This window comes from Diorhabda carinulata, chromosome 8 (genome assembly GCF_026250575.1).
Source record: "Diorhabda carinulata isolate Delta chromosome 8, icDioCari1.1, whole genome shotgun sequence".
In the NCBI taxonomy this organism is placed as follows: domain Eukaryota; kingdom Metazoa; phylum Arthropoda; class Insecta; order Coleoptera; family Chrysomelidae; genus Diorhabda; species Diorhabda carinulata.
The window spans coordinates 14,221,502-14,240,808 of record NC_079467.1 but is presented as its reverse complement, the minus strand read 5'-3'; the positions used below and the strand labels follow the sequence as shown (position 1 = coordinate 14,240,808).

At 31.2% G+C, this 19,307-nt stretch overlaps 1 protein-coding gene across 3 annotated transcripts in view; it reads left to right on the top strand.

The window, feature by feature from the left end:
• Nucleotides 1-19,307, top strand: part of LOC130897396 (uncharacterized) — a 650,875-nt gene that overhangs the window by 356,540 nt on the left and 275,028 nt on the right. For all 3 annotated transcript variants that reach the window (XM_057806229.1, XM_057806228.1, XM_057806230.1), the window contains exon 3: nucleotides 7,406-7,435. In XM_057806229.1, the coding sequence (XP_057662212.1) occupies nucleotides 7,406-7,435 (30 nt within the window). The remainder of the gene's footprint in view (nucleotides 1-7,405; nucleotides 7,436-19,307) is intronic.

The following is a 19,307-nucleotide window of genomic DNA, read 5'->3' as shown; positions in this document are numbered from 1 at the left end:
AACAAACCAATATGTACTGCTATTGTGGTGTTCAGATTTTCTTTTTTCTTGTTTATAATACTACATTATCTAAGTAACTCGTACTATTTTTCTTTTTAAAGTTACGGCAAATAACAAGAAGGACAGAATCTCTTTGCATTATCTAATGGGATACTTCAAATGTTCAGATTCATTTCCCTCTATTCTATTTGGATTATTTAGATGTCATTTTCATTGACTTGCATAATTGTTCAAATATTTTCAAGTCGTTCATTAACTTCATTCTAATTATTAATAATTATTTTTATAGCACCAACCTACAATTCTTCGCATAATAATAAAATAGGACATAAGTTAACGGTGAAGGTTGAAAATACTGATCCTAATCCCAATAGAGCAGCGCGTTCTTAGTGCGTTAGACTCTAAATTCTAAACCTAGAATACATGTCTTAAAAATTAACTAGAAGAAAAGAATTGCATTGCAATTCCTGCATTTATCACGAAAATCTAATATTCTCGTGATTTATCATCGCTACGAGTTTTGACCGCGGTTTCGACTTATTTCGTATATTATGGACAGCAAACGTGTATAACTGCTAATGTATGGGAAGTTTCCAATTAGTTTTAGTCGTAGCTAAATTTTGAGATATTACGTAAATTTTGTCAGTAAATTTCCACAGAAATATGGAAGAAGTTAACGGGAACGTAATCGTAAGCAACATCTTTTAACTTAATTAGGTGTGTGCAAATGAATCTCACTATTAAAAAAATTCAAACCCAACGAGATTGAATTATTATTGAATATTTACAGAAGAAATCGATAAAAAGGCACCAAGATACACAAATATTTAATGCAATGCAAATTGAATATACCGAAATCTGTGAAAAATCTCAATGTATTGACCTCATCGAAAAACTTTCTAAAACGATTAGAACCTATGATATCAGAAAAAACCCTAATCCCACACCAACAATTCTGCTTCTGCAGTAAACAGTATGATAGATCAAACATATTGACTGGTCAAACAAATAAACAATGACTTGAAAATAAACAACACTGCAGCGCTGCTGTTATTGACATTAGTCAAGCGTTTGAAAGGTGTGGCATGAAGGAATCCTCTACAAACTAAAGTGAAAACCCCCCAGATCTATTATTTAATAATAAAATCTTATCTAATGAACCGATCGGGAAGGCCAGTTCGATGTAGTTCACGACATGATTTTATCAGACCATCGAATTGGGCTAAAAAGGATATCTGATGCACCGAATATTTCATACGAACGCGTTCATTATATAGCTCACGTCAATTTGGACATGAGAAAAATTACTGCAAAATGGATCCCCAAATGATTGAATGTTGACCAAAAGCGTGCAAGGGTAGAAGCATCGCGTTCGATCTGTGCTCTATTTGAAAACGATCGATCGATGTATCTTAAACCGAATTGTTACTATGGATAAGATTTGGGCACATTTCTACGATCCAGAAACAAAGCAACAATCGATGGAATGGTGACACTCTGGTTCTCCAAGACCTAAGAAGTTTCGTGTTCAAAAATCTGCTGGAAAAGTTTGTTTTTGCTTCAGTTTTTTGGGATTGCCATGAAGTAATCATGATTGATTTTTTGGATAAGGGTAGAACAATAACAGGAGATTACTAATCGACATTACTGACCACTTTACATGAAAACATTAAAGAGAAAACATGCAGAAAGCTATCCAAAGGTGTTTTGTTTTTGAAGGACAACACCCCTGCACACAAATCTCATGTTGCCATGCAAAAAATTCGTGATTTACGGCTTGAATTACTAGAACACCCCCCTTATTCACCAGATTTGGCTCCATCCGACTATCATCTCTTTCTTCGACTGAAAAAAAGTTTAAAAGGTCGTAAATTTTCTTCCAACGAGGAGGTAATAAAAGTTGTGGAGGTTTGGTTTGCAGAGAGAGAAATAACATTTTTTTGAATGTCTAGAGAAATTACAGGTTCGCTGTATCCAATTGAAAGGAGAATATGTTGAGTAATAAAAAAATTTGACATTGAAATTTTGTTTGGTTTTATAGTAGGCTGAGAATTTTTCAATATATTCTCGTAGTAGAATTAGAAGAAAAATGGAACAACAAGACCAACAAAGTAGAGTAAATGAAAGTGAATATAATCTAGATAACCTGAAACAAGAATCAACCCAATTCCATTATAAAATAAAATTACAGAATATGGAAACACAAAATGCAATCGCAGAATAGTTGTACGGACAGATAAAGAAATACAAGTAGGAAGCGACTAAAGAATCTGCAGAAACCAAGAGATACAGAATACACAAAATCCGGAATGGTATATAAAAACAATGCATACAATACATAACAATACATAGTACATACCTTCATTTACTTAAAGCAAAAGACCGAAAATTATATACTTGTATGTTCTGTAACAAAGAAAAGACAACAAAGTCATAAACATATGGAATATGAAAAAAGAAATGTGAAGAGATTGGTACTGTCGTTTCAACAACAGCTGAAGACCCGATAATGTGGCGTGCAGATTTTGTTGCTCAGACCTCTATCAAGATTCTTTCCAAGTGTGAAACACTATGGTTGGCAATAACGGAAGAGAGAGGGGATCCCATGGCGAAGTTTCTGGTAGAACTTAACTTGGAATATGAAGTAGGTGCTGAACAAATAATGTTTGATGAGCGCAAGTAATTTGGGGCAATATGGTTAGACTAGACTACATAGACAAAGAGTCACATCGATGGGGTTGTAGGTAAATAAGGAGATAATATCAAAGCTGACAAGAATATCTGTGGGAGAAATATCGAAACCTTTGAGTAGGTCGATAAAATGACGAGAGTTCTTGACGGAGTATTAGAATTGTTCAGTAATTGGCTGAAGAATGTCAGCAAGATGTTTGGCCAGAAGTCGAATGGGACAATTAAATGCACTAAAGATAGGACCTAGTGGAAGATAGGGTTTGTGGATTTTTGGAAGACCGAATATATATACGAGGGATACGGAATTATTTTTCTCGAGGTATGAGGTTAACTTTGATATCGGAGGACATTTCCAGATATGTGGTGGGGTCGTTGGAGACTATTTTGTAACTGGAAGTATTAATTTGTATTAAATTTTCTGCTGACTTTGCGGCTTCTCGATGACCAGGAGTGGACGAGGCTGGCTCTTGAGTTTTATATTTATATTTGTTTCATATTTATTATTTTATATATTTATTATATTATATGTATATATTATATAAATATTTTATTTTTATATTGATATTTTTATATTTTTCCAAACTATTCTACAAAAATTTCTATTAATAGGCGAATTAATTAAATCTCCGTTACTAATAAAATTTTTGATTTTTGATTTTTTTTATGAACTTTCTCGTACTAAAAACGACTCCAAAGTGTCACTCAAACGAAATATATGGTATGGTGTGGCTCATTTTATTTCTTTCAAACTATAAACACAACTATTCCAGTTCATTGATCGGTAATATATTTCATGTTTAAAGCCCTTAAGTTTCTCATGCATTTGTTTACATCATAAATGTATTTTTAGAAATAAATCCCACGGATTTAGTTGGTAGACCTCGATTTTAGAAAAAATATTTATTATTAGATGTGTATATAAACAAATAAGATCGATATAGTTCATTTTGTTACATCTGTTATTGTAACGCTTTTGTTATGGAAAAAGGTGGTAGGTGGGAGTGCATTTGAATATGTAGATTATACAAGGAATAACAAAATGCTGAATAATGAGAGATGGAAACGAAAAGGTATAGAAAGTGAACTAAAAATAACAAGACCACTATAATATAAACAGAGGGATAACAAAAAAGCTGATAACGTTGGGTTTTAAGAAAATTTTAAATATACTTTGATTTTATGTTAAATAGATGCTTGCAATATTAACCTAGATATACTAACACATATATTTTATGCGTTGTCACTTATCAATTAGAATAGACTGGAAACTTTGATTAAGTAAGAATTGTTTTATATTATAGTATAAGTAAAACAATTCATATGATTAAAATGTTTTTTGGTACTTACTGCTTGTAAATGGGATTTTATTTCGTATTGGTGATTTGTCAATCTATTTTCCTATTATCGAGATATCTGTCATATGTTATTTTTTATGTGTATATGAGGTTTCTTTTGATACTATCCATATAGGACAGTAAGTTGTCAAAACGTTACAAACAACTGAACAGCATTAATGAACCTTTAAATAGCAACAAAGAGAGACTTAAATCTGTCAATGCTAAATAAGAAGAATTTGAGTAACATTTATAATTCATAAATAGTTTAGATTGATGATTGCTTCTTTTTCGTATAAGTATTTATAGATATTGAATTTCAACAATTAGGGAAAGAAAGTTGGAATATTTGAAATATAAACATCTCAATAAAATTCAATTTCTCACGTTCTTTGATTGATAAAATGATGTAAAACAATAATTGAAAAATTAGTTTGTCATAATATAATTTAAAAAATTCATGAGGCATATCACAGCATGGAAGAATCGTGAAAAAGAATTGAATCAGATGTATTAATTTAAAAGAACTTGTAAATAATAGTTGCAGGTATTAATACGATAGATTAATACAAAATAGTATGCACTAAAACTAAAAGATCACCGAAATTACTTGAAACAATAAATTTTTAATTATCATTCCACATACTACCCTAATATATCTCAAATATTTCATTAAAAGTAACTAAAAATTGTTTTTATAAAACCACTCTATTTATAGTTAAACTAAAAAGTAGAAAATATTTCTTAACACAAGAATAGAATGTCCAACAAGATCAATAATTTCACTGTTCTAAAAGCATGAGGCTGGTTTCTTTTAAAATTTAATATTGAGCATTTTATGTTTTTAGAACAGTGACTAAGTTTCTGAAGCTGAACTATATACCTGTACATTTGCCCAAGGCAAGCTTTAAACATATATGTCAAATAAAAAGCAGGATTTAGCCGGCCCAAAGGAGCCTTCCGCCGATTTAAAAAATTCTGGAATATTAAATTGTTAATTGACATCCAAAAAGAAGTAGATATAAGTTCCCTTCGTTAAAAAGGAAGGTAAGATCCTTTTTTTTGTAAGAGCAGAAATAGTTCTAATTACTGTCTTATAAACTAGGTTAGGCTGCAAGTTTTAGACAACCTTTTTTATTGCATTCAGGAAATGTTAAAAAATTAAGTTATAAATTATTTCTTTTAGTAGTCGGCGAAATTTTTCACAGATTATATTTTGTACATTTTTCTTTTTAATTTGATTAGGGACCTAGTTTTGGATATAGGACCTTAAGTGGGGCTTAAAACTTAGACGACCTTCGTCAAACTTTGACTCGTGGAACCACCTAGTCCGGGGCGATTGACTGAATGAAATTCTTTGGTTCCTTACCGCATTCCACGGATGTGGTCCTGTTTGTATTCTCCTGACAAGTAGGGAGTCTCATGTGTTTTTAAAGGTCAGATCCACTCAAATTAGTTTTTTGTTGTAAAATTTACTTCATTATTTCCTGTAAACTAAGGCTCATGAGTTTTGCGGGTAACTTTTGTAACCTGTTTTTTTTTATAATTTCAAATATAAATCATTTTATTTTCAACAAGAAGCTTTATTCCTAGAAATACCTCAACCTATTTCTATACCTTTCTCAATTTAGTTAAAAAAAATTGAGTGGCGCCTCATTGGGAAATTGAAAGCATACAAAATTTGTATACCCACATCAAAATCTTGCAACAAACCCCGACAACACACATTAACATGATGAGCTTAGTCGGAGCCCAAAATGTGACCTTTTAGGTTACAATAGTGGTGACAGTGATAGTGATTTCCAGATAATGAAGCCAACGACGATGACGACTTAGGTTGCAAGCTCATCGTTTAAACTGTTGTTTCTTTTTTATTTAATTTTAACTTCAATTATAAGTTTTTAGTATTAAATGACAATTGTTTGATTTAATTAATTTTTATTAATATTTTTTATTCCCTATAACAAAAAACTCGATTTGTTGAGATTGTATCATGTATATTACCTAGAGGTCTAGATCATTTTGTTACTCCCATAAAAATTAATACTAATAACATATTGACCAAAAACTTTAATTCCAACCCAAATTTCAATTCTAATTAGGAACTGAGGATAAAATGTTTATTTTTTACTAATATTTATTTTAGATATAGTGTAATATTAGCTTATTGTGGCTATTATACTTTAAATACCATTTGGTTATATATAAATAAATAAAAATATTTTGGTTGTAAATAAAGCAATGTTTTAAATTCTAATTTTGAATAAAATTATAATGTATTTATATATAATTTTATCTCCCTGAAATCTACCTCAAGTTCCTTGACAACTCTCCCATATCTATAAGATGAAACCATTTCTCATCACTTAGTCCGGTTCACCGGCTGAATTGCCGACGATAGGAAATAATGCAGCCCCACATTAAAAATTTTCAACAATGAAAAAAACATAAAATTTTTAAAAAACAAGAGCCGTTTTTGCTTACTAGAACTTTCTTTTCGTTCTCTTCTGGCCAACGGTCGTTCGCTTTCCCTCCTTTCCAGCCAGGATAGCAAACACTATACCACGCAACCTCAGCACTGTAGAGATGCAACTCCCATATCAAGGCCAACTCCAACAAACCTTCCTCCTATAAAAAATTTCCCTTATCCTACCAAAATTGTTTTCCAACGAATCCCTCTCTCTTTTATCTCTCTAATAATTTTGTGCACTGTTGTCGTTTAGTTATGCGCAACTGTTCTCAAGGTCATAGCTGAAGACATTCTGCACTACCTATAAAACATCTAATAATCTTTCTGAAAACGTAGCCATTATAGTATGACTTATAGATGTACATTTCATTTTAAAATAATCAGTATTGGTTACATTTTCGTTATTTTGTTCTAACTTCTCTAAAAATGTAACAAAGCTCTTTGGTATAATATTCTACTTGAAAGTAGATAGTGCTCTGCTTTTTTATTCTTGTATAGTTTTAATAATGAATTGAGCTGTGTATTAAACGATATTATAGTAAACGATCCTACTTTTTTAATAAATATTATATCAGTAAATGTTTCTCTTTAGTTTAATACAATTTGCACTAAATACGTTTGGTTGAGCGCTTCATACTCTGTGCTCTTGAATTCATAAACGGTCCAACGTGTAAAAAGATGCTTTTGTTGATATTTACAGCCAATTTAATTTCCTGAAAGTTCCATAATAAATTTAAATACCCCAGAAAATATATAGAATAGGATATCATCAAAAAAGTGATTTTTTGTACCTTATTGAATATGTAAGAAAGCTCAGACGTTAGTGCATGAGACAGAAAAAAATATATTTTATTGAAAATTAGATCAAATGTCGTTTGATAAATACATGCTAATATTCTTATTTTTTCAGATTCTGAATTGTCCGATTTATCACACTTGGGTAAGTGCTATTAATTCTTTTTTCTTTTTCCTTTACCTATGATTAAGTAAGCAGATATTGTGGAATAGTCTGTCTCGCTACTCATTTGAATGATCCAATTGAGGTATATAATCGTATTGTATTATAATATTATCTATTTATTTCACCACCTAACAGCGCAAGGGCCAACCTCAAGGTAGAAAAAATATGAGGGTTGACAATTAAAGTTGGAAAGTACAAATAAACAATGGTACAATTAGATGACACGTAAATAATATATACAGAAAGATACGAAAATGTAAGCATCACAATTCTAGAATTCTCTCACTCATACTCATAAATTGCTGTAAAGTTTTTTCTTGTAATGTGGTTTAATATTAAATTTTTTGAGAATCGATAGTAGTTGCTCTCGCAATGGTTGTCTGAAAAAGTTTTTACCTTAACCTGAAGATAATCTTATTACGTATCAATATAAGCTGCAAAATGTATTTGCGTATACGTCGAGAAATTCTCACAAAAATTTTCAACCATTTTGGACGCTTAATTCTTGTTTGACAACACGTGAGTAAGACGTTGTGTATATTTTGGAAATGAAAAAGTTGAGTATAGATCTGTAATTTAATATTTCTTTTTGAAAGGCAATACGCCTAAGGAAATGCAAGACGATTTGAACATGGTGTACAGAGCTCTACATTATTATTTAACCGAAGATGTTGAGCAGCAGCGATCTGGCCCTTTTTTCTAATCTCAAAGCTGCTGGAGGAGAAAGATAATAACTATTATTTGGAACTGTTAAAAACGTTGGATACAGCGTCGGCGATCGAAGTGTATGGATTTAAAAGGAAGTTATGTTAAACATAAATATTACGGACAAAATGATTTTTCATTCAACCCTCGTACTTCATCCATGACATTAAATTACGTCAAAATAAATTTATATGTATATCTATTACCATCATTATGTATAGTTGATGTCTACTTTTTAATGAAAAAAAACGCACGGCAAGTATAGTAGCTTAAAAAACGATTATTATCAAAATTATACTCTTTCGATATATTGTTTTATACTGGATTCTGAGCCACGATGTAGACGATCGAAGATGAGCTATATTTATGGTAGCGCCGACGATTGCACACTTGGATTCGTTATTGGATTTCAAGAAGCAAGTTTCATGATAACTACCAAGTAACAACTTCCATTAACTGAATATTTGCACGAACGATCTCTTCGATAAATTAATGGTCAAGGTATACAACACGATCGATTGCAAATTGTAATATACAGTTGGTACTAAAATCTTCTAGATTTATAAGGGAAAAATTAACGAATTGATCCTAATATCAAATCAGATAATTCGAGGGTTGACAATTTTTTCGATAATTATTTTAATTCGTCCACATAGTCCTTTTTTTTTAATCTATACACTGAGTTCAGTGATGCTCTACTTTTTTAACCCCCCCAAATGATTATTGCCGTCTTTCCATTCAAAATAGGCGTTTACGTAAATGATAATGTCCTCGCATGATGTCCTTCAATTCAAAGTTCGAGGTTAGATAACAGGTAAAAGCCGCTGGGGGCTAAATTTGGTGAATAAGTTGAGTGGTTAACCAATTACAAGTGCAATTCGTAAATTTCAGCCGTGGTGATAACCAAAGTGTGAGAAAGTGCGTTGTTTTAATGGAAAAATACTTTCTCTTTTTTAAAATGCGGTCTTATTTTTGAAATGTTTTCCTCTATCTTAAGAAGCAATGCTACTTAATATTACTGATCTCCTTATCTCCTATTACTGATATACTTAATAGATAGAGGATGAGCACAATCCCATAACTACCTCAAAACAGTCGCCATCACTTTCTGGCCGATAAAACTGTCTTTACTTTTTACGAAGCAGATTCTCCCATTCAAATCCAATGTCTTGATTGTTTTTTCTTTTTAGGAGAGTAGGAGTGGAAACTTCATCTACAGTTATGAATCGACGCAAAGAATCAGACTGATTGTCTTAAACTGCATCAATAAGGCCTGTAAAATGTACATTCGATTTTGGTCTAAAGTGAGCTAACGCGCAATTAACCTTGATCGGACGATCATCCATCACCATTTTGTGAACTTTTTGGATGGAATTGTTTGTTGTCGAAGTTTATGGTTGTGTCGTACTCTTGTCGTCAGTCAGGCTGATATGTTTGAATTCAGTTTGCCAAAACTGCGAGTTCAAAAAGACTGAAATTTTAGTGAAAATATTTCAAAGCATACGAATTTATTTTCTAAATCATTGGTAAATGCTGGCATTTTTAGATTGAGGTTGGAAACTTCTCAGATCACCTATACATAGTATATTTATTTTCCTTTAACATTTTTCACCCAAAAACAAAAACAAAACGAATAGTAATATTTGTTTCGTTTTTATATTTCATGTGTTTTCTTTGGATTTTGTCTTGCTGAGTATGGAAAACATCCTTTACTTTAAAATAAAAGTTGGTCCAGAAAGGTCTAAATGTAAAAAACAGTATTTATATAAACATCGAATATTAATTGAATGAGACCTAAAATTAAGTCAAGTTATTAACGAATACATTGCTTTATTGAGCTAATAGAACGTTTCAAAAGAAGATACTGGTTTACGTACACTTCTTTTAAATTGAATAATTAAGAAGATTCTACCCTATTCTTTAAAAGAATAACTTCATTTGAGAAACATCTATGATGATTTTTATCATGGAGTTTATATTTTGGGAATGTCATATACTCAAAGACATTAGACAACATTTCATACTTAACCATATTTACAGATGCCACTTTTCTTTTAATTTATTTTTATTAAAACTCATCTAGGAAAGCAAAATAGTACAGATATTGTTTGTTATTTTGAGATCATCTTCTACAAAAGATTCTGAACATAAAGTCTCTGCAAAACTGTTGTTCTCTTAAATGTCAAATTGCTGACTAATGGGTTAGGAAGAAAGATAAAGCTCTTACTATGGGCCCACTATATCGCCGTATTAGAGTCTTTGGTGTAATTTCATACCAGCCACAATCAGTGCTTCCCTTCACTGTCGTAAAGAGCGACCTGATATTCAGTTTGCTGTTGAAAAGCATGTGCATACTACTGCTGAGCATTGGTTTTGGAGGCGATTGCTTTTGATAGTCAATCACCACTTGTATCTGTAATAGTATGAATTTATGTTAATAATGTCCTAAAAACCATTTCGCTGTCTTATTTAAATAGGTATTTTTTCAGTATGACAATGCACGTCCATATATTTCACGCCGAACTAAGAAGTCTCTCCAAAAAGCTGGCGATAATGTTTTTCGGTTATTCGCTATTTGGATATGATTGGAAGGAAATATTTAATACCACCATTCACAGACTATGGCACTGTTAATCCACGAAGTTGAACTTACTTGAAATTATGGTTTCATAAGGAGACTTCGACCACATCAATTTTTTGATATGTAAACGTATATGTGTGTTCACCAAAGGGGTCGCCAAACAATTTTTTTCCTGAGTGTATGATAACAAATTTTCTTGTCATTTTTTTAGTTCTTTAACGTCAACTAAAAATTAATACTGAACTGGGTCGTTCCAAAAATATCATCATAAACTCGACTTTATTATTATAAATTTGAAGACAAAGCGCTATATGGACAGTTTGAAATAAGTTAGTTGATTTGAAAATATTTTGTAGTTGCCTATTATCTTCTAAAACTAAAAATATCCTTAATATCGATTTGAAAGGCGTAATCTCAAACAGAGTAATATAGTACCAATAATTCCAACATCTTGAAGTATATTTTTTTCAATAATTATCTACAGGTATTTTCTTGTCCACATTAGTGTACGGTCTCTGTATTTGTAGTGATATCAATCCCCTCTAAATTATTAGGTTTCAAAGGCTCTATAGGATGTGAAGTTCAGATATTATAAATTTATTCACTATCAATTCAATGAATTCAGGGTTATTTGTACTCTAACAATCCTTTGTTTCTTAAATTGTTCCCTTTTATCTCCACACGTTTTTTTGCATCTTTGTCACTATGTTTAGTATTTTTCTTGGTCGCAAAATATTCCTTCTGTTGTTCATTGTATTTTTTGAATAATTTTTTTCCTTATAAAATAATACCACTACTACCCACGACGATTTAAAACTATGTGTAAATGATAAAATACTTATAGTAAAATCATGAAAATAGGAAAACATCCATCAATTCGCTATATTTGTTACTCTTGAATGCATTAAAATAGAAAAAACGGGGTGGTTCTATTTAAAAAAATAAAGAAATTTGATATTTATGAAATTAAACTTTGAACACTTTTTATACACACCCTGTATAAAATGAAAAATTTTTTACAAAAAAAATAACTCAAAAAGTACATATTTTTCGAAAAAAGTTCTTAGATAAAAGTATACTAAAATTTTACATTGATTTCAAAAATGTATTAATATACAGGATGTTCTATTTAAAAGTTACAGTCGACTTTCGGTAGAACCGGAAGTCGGCTATCTTTGATAATATTTTAGTTAAAAATATCGTATCCGAAAACCCAAACGTAGAAATATACTAATAAAAATCATGTCAATCCAAGTTTTCTGTATTTTCTAGTCGTGAATTAAACAACATACTGACATCAGATTTTGCGCACGTCCTTTATTTATAGTTTTCAATATTTTGGAACAAAGAATAATTATGGTTCTTTTAGTATCTTATCCAATTCATATTTGAGGTGATATTTGTAGCTCATAGAGACAAAAAAGTACTTTATTTTTTATTTGTACAATTACTAGTAACGATGTTATCAGTAATGCGTAAAATTATACTAAGAAGTGACCAAAACAATAAAAATCATTACCTTCTTCTTCTTCTTTCTTCTATTATAGGTCTTTTTCTTCTTCGATGTCTTTCCTCATCTTGGCTCTAGGTTGTCACTCCACCTCTTTCGTAGTGGACCTCTACTCCGTGTTCGAATTGAAGATTTATCCCTTATCTATTTTTTCCAATCTATGGACTGTCATTCAACTTATGTGTAACTTCTATTGTTTTTTACGCTGTGATACACATTCGTTAATGTTAGCTACGTCACATGACTGTCTGATGTTTTCACTACTTTCTCGGTTTAGTATTGTTTTACCTAGATCCGCCTCAGAATTTTATTTCTGCAGCTTTCAAGAGTTGCTTTGTTTCTGGCCTTGTTTCTGATATATAAGTTATTATAGGTCTGATTGTTGCTTTATGAATTCGTGCTTTTGTTTCCGGTCTTCGGTGTTTGTTCCGCCATACTAAGTTTTGAAGACATTCCGTGATCTCAATTGCTCTAGTTACTTCCTCCATCTTTAACCAAAATTCATTTTGGACCACGCAGTTTCCATTATTGTTTCGATAACTCTTATGATCATCTCGAGCTAAGATAATTTGAAAGAAAAAAAAATGTTACTTTCACTTTACAGAGTAAATCACCTGTAATTATACCTTGTCTACAAGGAAACGATTACATTTTCCAAAAGTTTTTCTCATAAACTTATTATTATCAATAACGGCTACAATCTTGAATTATTTCTAGCCAAACAAGATGTCCAAAAAGTAATAGAACCAAATAAAACATACATAAAAAATAGCTCTGTTTGTTACATTTAGCAATCTTAACTAATCAGAAAAATACGTTATTTTTGGTAAAGTGTTACTTATTTCAGTTAGAGAAAGGTCAGTATGATATAAAATCAATTGCACTATTATCACTGTTGTAAACTTCACTTTTATATATTGAATGGATTCATCGGGATTAAACTTTACTCCAAATCTAAAATGGAATATCTCAAGAACGATATATTCTAGGTACATAAAACCTGACTCAAAATTGACCTAATTTTCTATAAAACATGCAAAATATCACAATTTGCTTACTAAAGACCGTATAAATACAGGTCACTCGCCCTGTATATGGTTTTTACAAATATCTATATATATACATCATTATTTTCTTACGCCCTACAATTAATGTGATCAAACTATTTCCTATTAATGTACGATCGCTTCAAATTATTGTTGTAATTAATCTATTGTACAGTTTCCTAGAATCTTTGTTCAATAATATAATTAATAATTCCATTAGTTATAGTGGTATAAATCAAACATTAATCGTTTTCTACATTTGAATGGAACATTTCTTAATCAAACACTATTAATACATTAAGCGCACACGTAATAAATCAAAACACCATTGCATTCTGCACTACTGGAAAATACATGGTGTTCCAACGAAATCACCCACTACTTCCCGCTCTCATTTACCGCCCTCACCTACCGCCCTCTCTTCCCGCATTCTAAAATATTAAAATAATTAAAATTTTTTTCATCTACTCTAGATGAATATTTTTTATATTTAAAAATATAATACCTTTTTGATGGGAAAGAATAAAAACCAAAGATGAACTAAAATACAACAAACTACATATTGAAATTAATGGTTAAATTTATATTATTATAAGCGTTTATAGAAATATTTAGGCCAGTACCAGCGCTGGCTCCAGCAGTTATCTCTTTAGTCGACAAATTACTTTGCTGTTGAATGACTGAGGTTTGTGAACTACTTGCAACAGCTTCAGAAACATGGTACAGTGGGTCAGCATATTGGCAGTTTTGGTTTTATACTCCATTGAGTTATCCAGTAGTCTTCTGCCACATCTCGGTAGGAAGTTTCATTCCTGTCTCGAGATCACAGCTAACCTCGACGCTTCGCGTCTTGGTTAACTATATCTAATCTCTTGACAATAATTAAATTCTTCTTTTATTTCAAAAATGCCGAATTCCTACGAAACAGAGCAACTACGTCTACTGCGTCTTTGGAAATAAGTTCAATCAGGTCAGGGAGGATACAAGGACAGGGAGGATACGCTTGAGGAGGCAGCAGATAATAACAAGAGCAAGAAACTGAATTGGGAGAGGAAATATAACTTGAAGGACTTTATTTTAAAGGTCAAAATGATATGATAACGTGGAATATATATCCATTTTCGCAACGAGTGCAAATTGCTAGAATAAACTCGCACTGAATATAGCAACTGTAGATGAAAAACTTGAAGCATTCAGATATCAATATAAACCGTCTAAAGCGAACGAGTTCGGCATCAAGATTTTTGCACTTGTGAACACTAGAATGTTTTATACTTCAAATTTTGAAGTTTACGTTGGACAACTACCCGAGGGACCCTACCGCCTAAGTAATGACACAAGGATGTTTCTTGGCTTTTAATGTTTTCTGTAATGAATGTGTTTTGATGTATTTTTTCTTTTGTATGTAATTTATATTATAGATATCTAACAGCAATATGTTTCTCAATTCACCAATGTATAAATAGGGTGCGATTTTGAATAAGTGCTATTTTTTGCATATAAAATTGAGAATATTCGGTACTTATTCGTACATATATACAACTTACATGCAAAATAACCTCCAATTGAACAACCTTGTTATATTATTAATTCTATTGAACTTCATTTGAATGAATTGGTTATAAAAAGCTACTGAACTTAGTAGATCTGCTGCAAGGTAACAATAAATTATTTATGCGTGGAATGTTGGTTATTCTTTCGGAATTCCGTAGTAAATGATAAGAATATCAATTAAAATCATCAGTGCTACACAAGCGATACATTTTATAGGTACATTATATTATAAATAAATTGGTAACATTAAACACAATTGGTCAAACGTCAAGTCAAAAAAACTCAGCTTCTCCATAATTTCACAACATATATTTCTTGATTTTTTTTATATATTTCTACAAGGATATGGTGAGCTTATTCTACCAAAATTCAATTTTATTATTTTTCTTTTGAGACTTTCATATGCTATTAAAGCATGTTTTTCGTTTTTTAAACTATATTTATTTAATTGATACTACCTTCGTATACTGGCTTCGCTGCTTATATACCTACATCTCGTCAAATCAAGCCATAATGGTGTAGTTGGTGAGGTTGTCGAAGTGCTTGAGTCCCAACACAGAGTTCGAAGGTTCAAATCCTCTGTTCAACGAAATTTTTATTAAATAAGTTACTTGCTGTTAGACCAAAGGAGAATTACGAACAAGCAAGTTCACATATCCATATACAGGTGAAGCTAATACGAGTATAAGGGTTTTCAAAAAATATTCACTTTATGCAGAATGCAGTCAAAATGGAAAATAAATTCCGTCTAAATATTGGTAAAATAAGTTTTTAATGATTCAAATAGTAGATGCTGATGATGAAGAAGTTGAAAAAGTATGAGAATACAGAAATGTAAAAGTCATATAACATAAGTAATATAGTAATGCCACCAACTGTGGATGTTTATTGTACCCGTATACAGTGATTTCAGGAGCAGTGGGATAAAATTAAAGACGCCTATAAAACATAACTTTGCAAAAAATTGTTTATATAATTTTTCAATTGTAGAAGGAAGTATCAACATTTATATAGATGCATTCTTGACCTATCTTCGTTTAAAGATGTTTACACATCATCAATGAATACGTGATTGAGTGCTGACATAGAATCCAATTATCAAATTATGAGTGTGGAATATAAGAAATATGTGGGAGAAAATAAAATTGTTGAAATTTTGGATTAAGTAACGGTGTAGTTATAAAAATAATTAATAACTTCAATAGGTAATTGAAAGATTGTCTTTTATTTAAATTAGAGTTTCAGACGATGTTTTTATAGAGTCAAGTATCGGAAATGGTTGCCCCTTAACTTAATATTTTCGTTCTGTCTGGTTTATTCTATATTTGAAATTATATCTGGTTCCATGACGTGTAGCTCGAAAACATTTTAATCTGGTCAATTTAGACATCGAAGTTACATAAACTCCCATCAACCTGAAAATCTGTAAAATTGCTTGAATTCAAATAGAATTTGAATGTTCCCCATCATTTCCGTGTATGGAAAAAATGTTATTCAAGGTCAAAAGTCAAAAAAATTAGTTTTTCACAATTTTTAGCAAAACGGTGAGTTTTATCAAAGAAATACCTTAGACGAAAATTGTAGATCATAAAATTATCTACAAAAAATGTACCAAGCCACTGTTTCTGAGATACAATGATTCAAAAAGTTGACGTATTTAATGGTTTTACCAATATATTTTCAGCAATAAACTTTGCTTACAACATTGAAATGAACCGAGACTTGTGAGTATTTGTAGGATATTTCTTTTTTTTACATTTGATCTTGAATAAAATTTTTTTTATACACGGAAATGATGAGGAACATTCAAATTTTATTTTACGTTGTATTTTAAACAATTTCACTGATTTTCAGTTTGATGGGAATTTATGTAGCTTCACTCTTATTTTTTTGGTCTAATTTGACCGGACTATTTAACGATATTTTTAGAAAATACAAGAATAAATTCTTTTGCTACTTTGAGAATATTCTTACCAAAAATTAGTCAAATAGAAAACATTCCAAATTATAGTGAACTAAAAATTTGTAAAGTACCTATAATATCTTGCACTCAATATTTCTACAGGAAATTATGAGAATTAGTTACGAAAAGCATGAAATACATTGTTTTATTGATCTTATGTAAAAGAAATACTTTCTTTTTTCTCACTGATATTATCAACATTCTATTTGTTTCGGTGTATTTTTTGATATTGATAAAACACTTTTTTTTGTATAACTAAATGCGTCAATGTCTAATACAACGACCATAGTTAAATCGATCCAATGCCAATCGTTCCGCGAATATTAAATCCATATATCTATCAACAAGTTCTTGAAAAAGTCGCTGCACTCTAATGCGCGCTATAATTTCCATCTCTGTCCGTATTTATAACTTATACTCTATACATAGCTCGTGTCATTAACTTCTTCAGTATAATCTGCCCTTAGTGTAAAACTCAAGGCCATAACAAACTAGTTTTCAGGCAAAATAATTCACAATCTATTTCTGATGTTATAATGTTATGAAATTCATTGAAATTTATGGGATACTGGAAAAAATTGATCGCGTATATACAAAATTTATAAAAAAATGCAGGCTGATTTTTTTTAACCCTATAATTTATATATCAAAACAACTTATCCTCATGTTATCTATTAGCTATAGACTTACGCTAAGTATTAAGTGTGAACAACTTGAAGTGTACCTACAGTAGAAGACCGAATTCAAGACAGTCGCATCTGTCTCAAAATATCAAGCAACGCGCTTTCAATAGAGCCACCTACAACCGCTATCAAGCACGAAAATATTCCAAAAGTCCATGTCGTGTTACAAGATCGACGTGTGTGTGATAATAGTTGATGATAGTGGTCTCTTATAGCATACGGAACTTGCACAAAAGTAATTTTTGCATTAGAATGATACACCTAGTCATAGGTCTGTCATTGAAACAGCCGCCATATTTTCGAAATTTGACCCCCAGCGACTACCGGCTTTTTCCAAAACTCAAATAACATTTGCCTGATAAACGATCTGCAGTCACTCTGCTCTAGACCATACTGTTGATTAAATATTACAATATATCTTTTCTTTTAATATCTAACATGCCTCAATTTTTTCGAACTACTTACAGTTTCAATAATTGCATTTTCGTTTTAATAAGTAGATTTGTTTGTACGCCAAATTCTCAATTTTTTTTCTATATCTATTGCAATAATAACAAATGGTTCGGCAGCGAACTGCTGCCAATAATAGATTATTTTTCGCGAAGAATAATATGGAAAAAACCATTTTCGTTTGGTAGTGCTGGAAACGAAGAAATGAGGTGGGAAACACGTTGATCGATGAGGATGAATTTGTGAAAACAATCTGGAATATATTCATTAGCTACTGAAGAAAAAGTATTTTCAAGATTTAATAAACACATTCAAAGATATAATTGTTGCGTATGCCCGAAACGCACTACAACTAGAAAAACGGGGTTTCTAGAAAAGAGGTAATCTAGTCGTGCAACTCTAATAACTTAGGTGATAAACAAGATTGTGCAAATATTATGAAGAAAACTCCCTGGATGGCTTACAAAAAATGTTTTGTCATTCAGAGCTTGCGTGGCATGGCAACGAAGCAACTTAACGCCTAGAAGAATTTTGGAAAAAAACGCCGGCTAATAAAATTACAGATGGTATTAAATACTATAACATGCTTTCCAAACTGCACAGGGCTATCGCCATCTACAGATGTTGAACAAATTATTATCGAATATCAAAAACAAAAGATTGTTGTTCTTTTTTTTAAAACACTTAGCTCCGAATATTTAATCTTTTTTTGAGCTCTGACCTTCAGATAGTTTGCCATGGTTCTGGTGGTCTGTCTAAATGATGTGTGTTTGGTTTCTGGTTTTTGATCACTGTGACAATCTCTTTTCCAGCATTCTTTATCCCTTCAAACTGGTTTACGTTCTCTATATCTGTCTCACCACATCATAAATTCCTATTTCTTCTCTAATATACTTTTCATTTCAGTGGCTCTCATTATTCTTTTTGATATTTATTTTTTCTACGACCGTGCGTTTTAACCCACTTTCCCGCACGCATTTTAGTTTTGAATGTGTCACTTTCCCGCATTAGTGCGGGAAAGTAAAATTATGCAAATTTTGACCTTATTAGATAGTTTTTTACTTCTGAGATTATAACTATTGTTACTACAGGTAAATAAATATTTATGAAATAGTCCATCAAATAAAATTCAAACCTTTCCTAGCTTTTTGTAGCATTTTTAATTTTTTGAAAATAATACAGATATTTTTTATATAACCATGTAATTGTTACTAAAACGTCAAAGTTGTTCAAAACGTCTTGGAAGTGACCGAATAAGTGCAATCTTCTTCTTAATTAAACCACATTAAACCGAATCCGATACAACAATATTAATGGATTCATCCGACGAAGAACTTCCCGAAGCCATTTTGAAGGCTG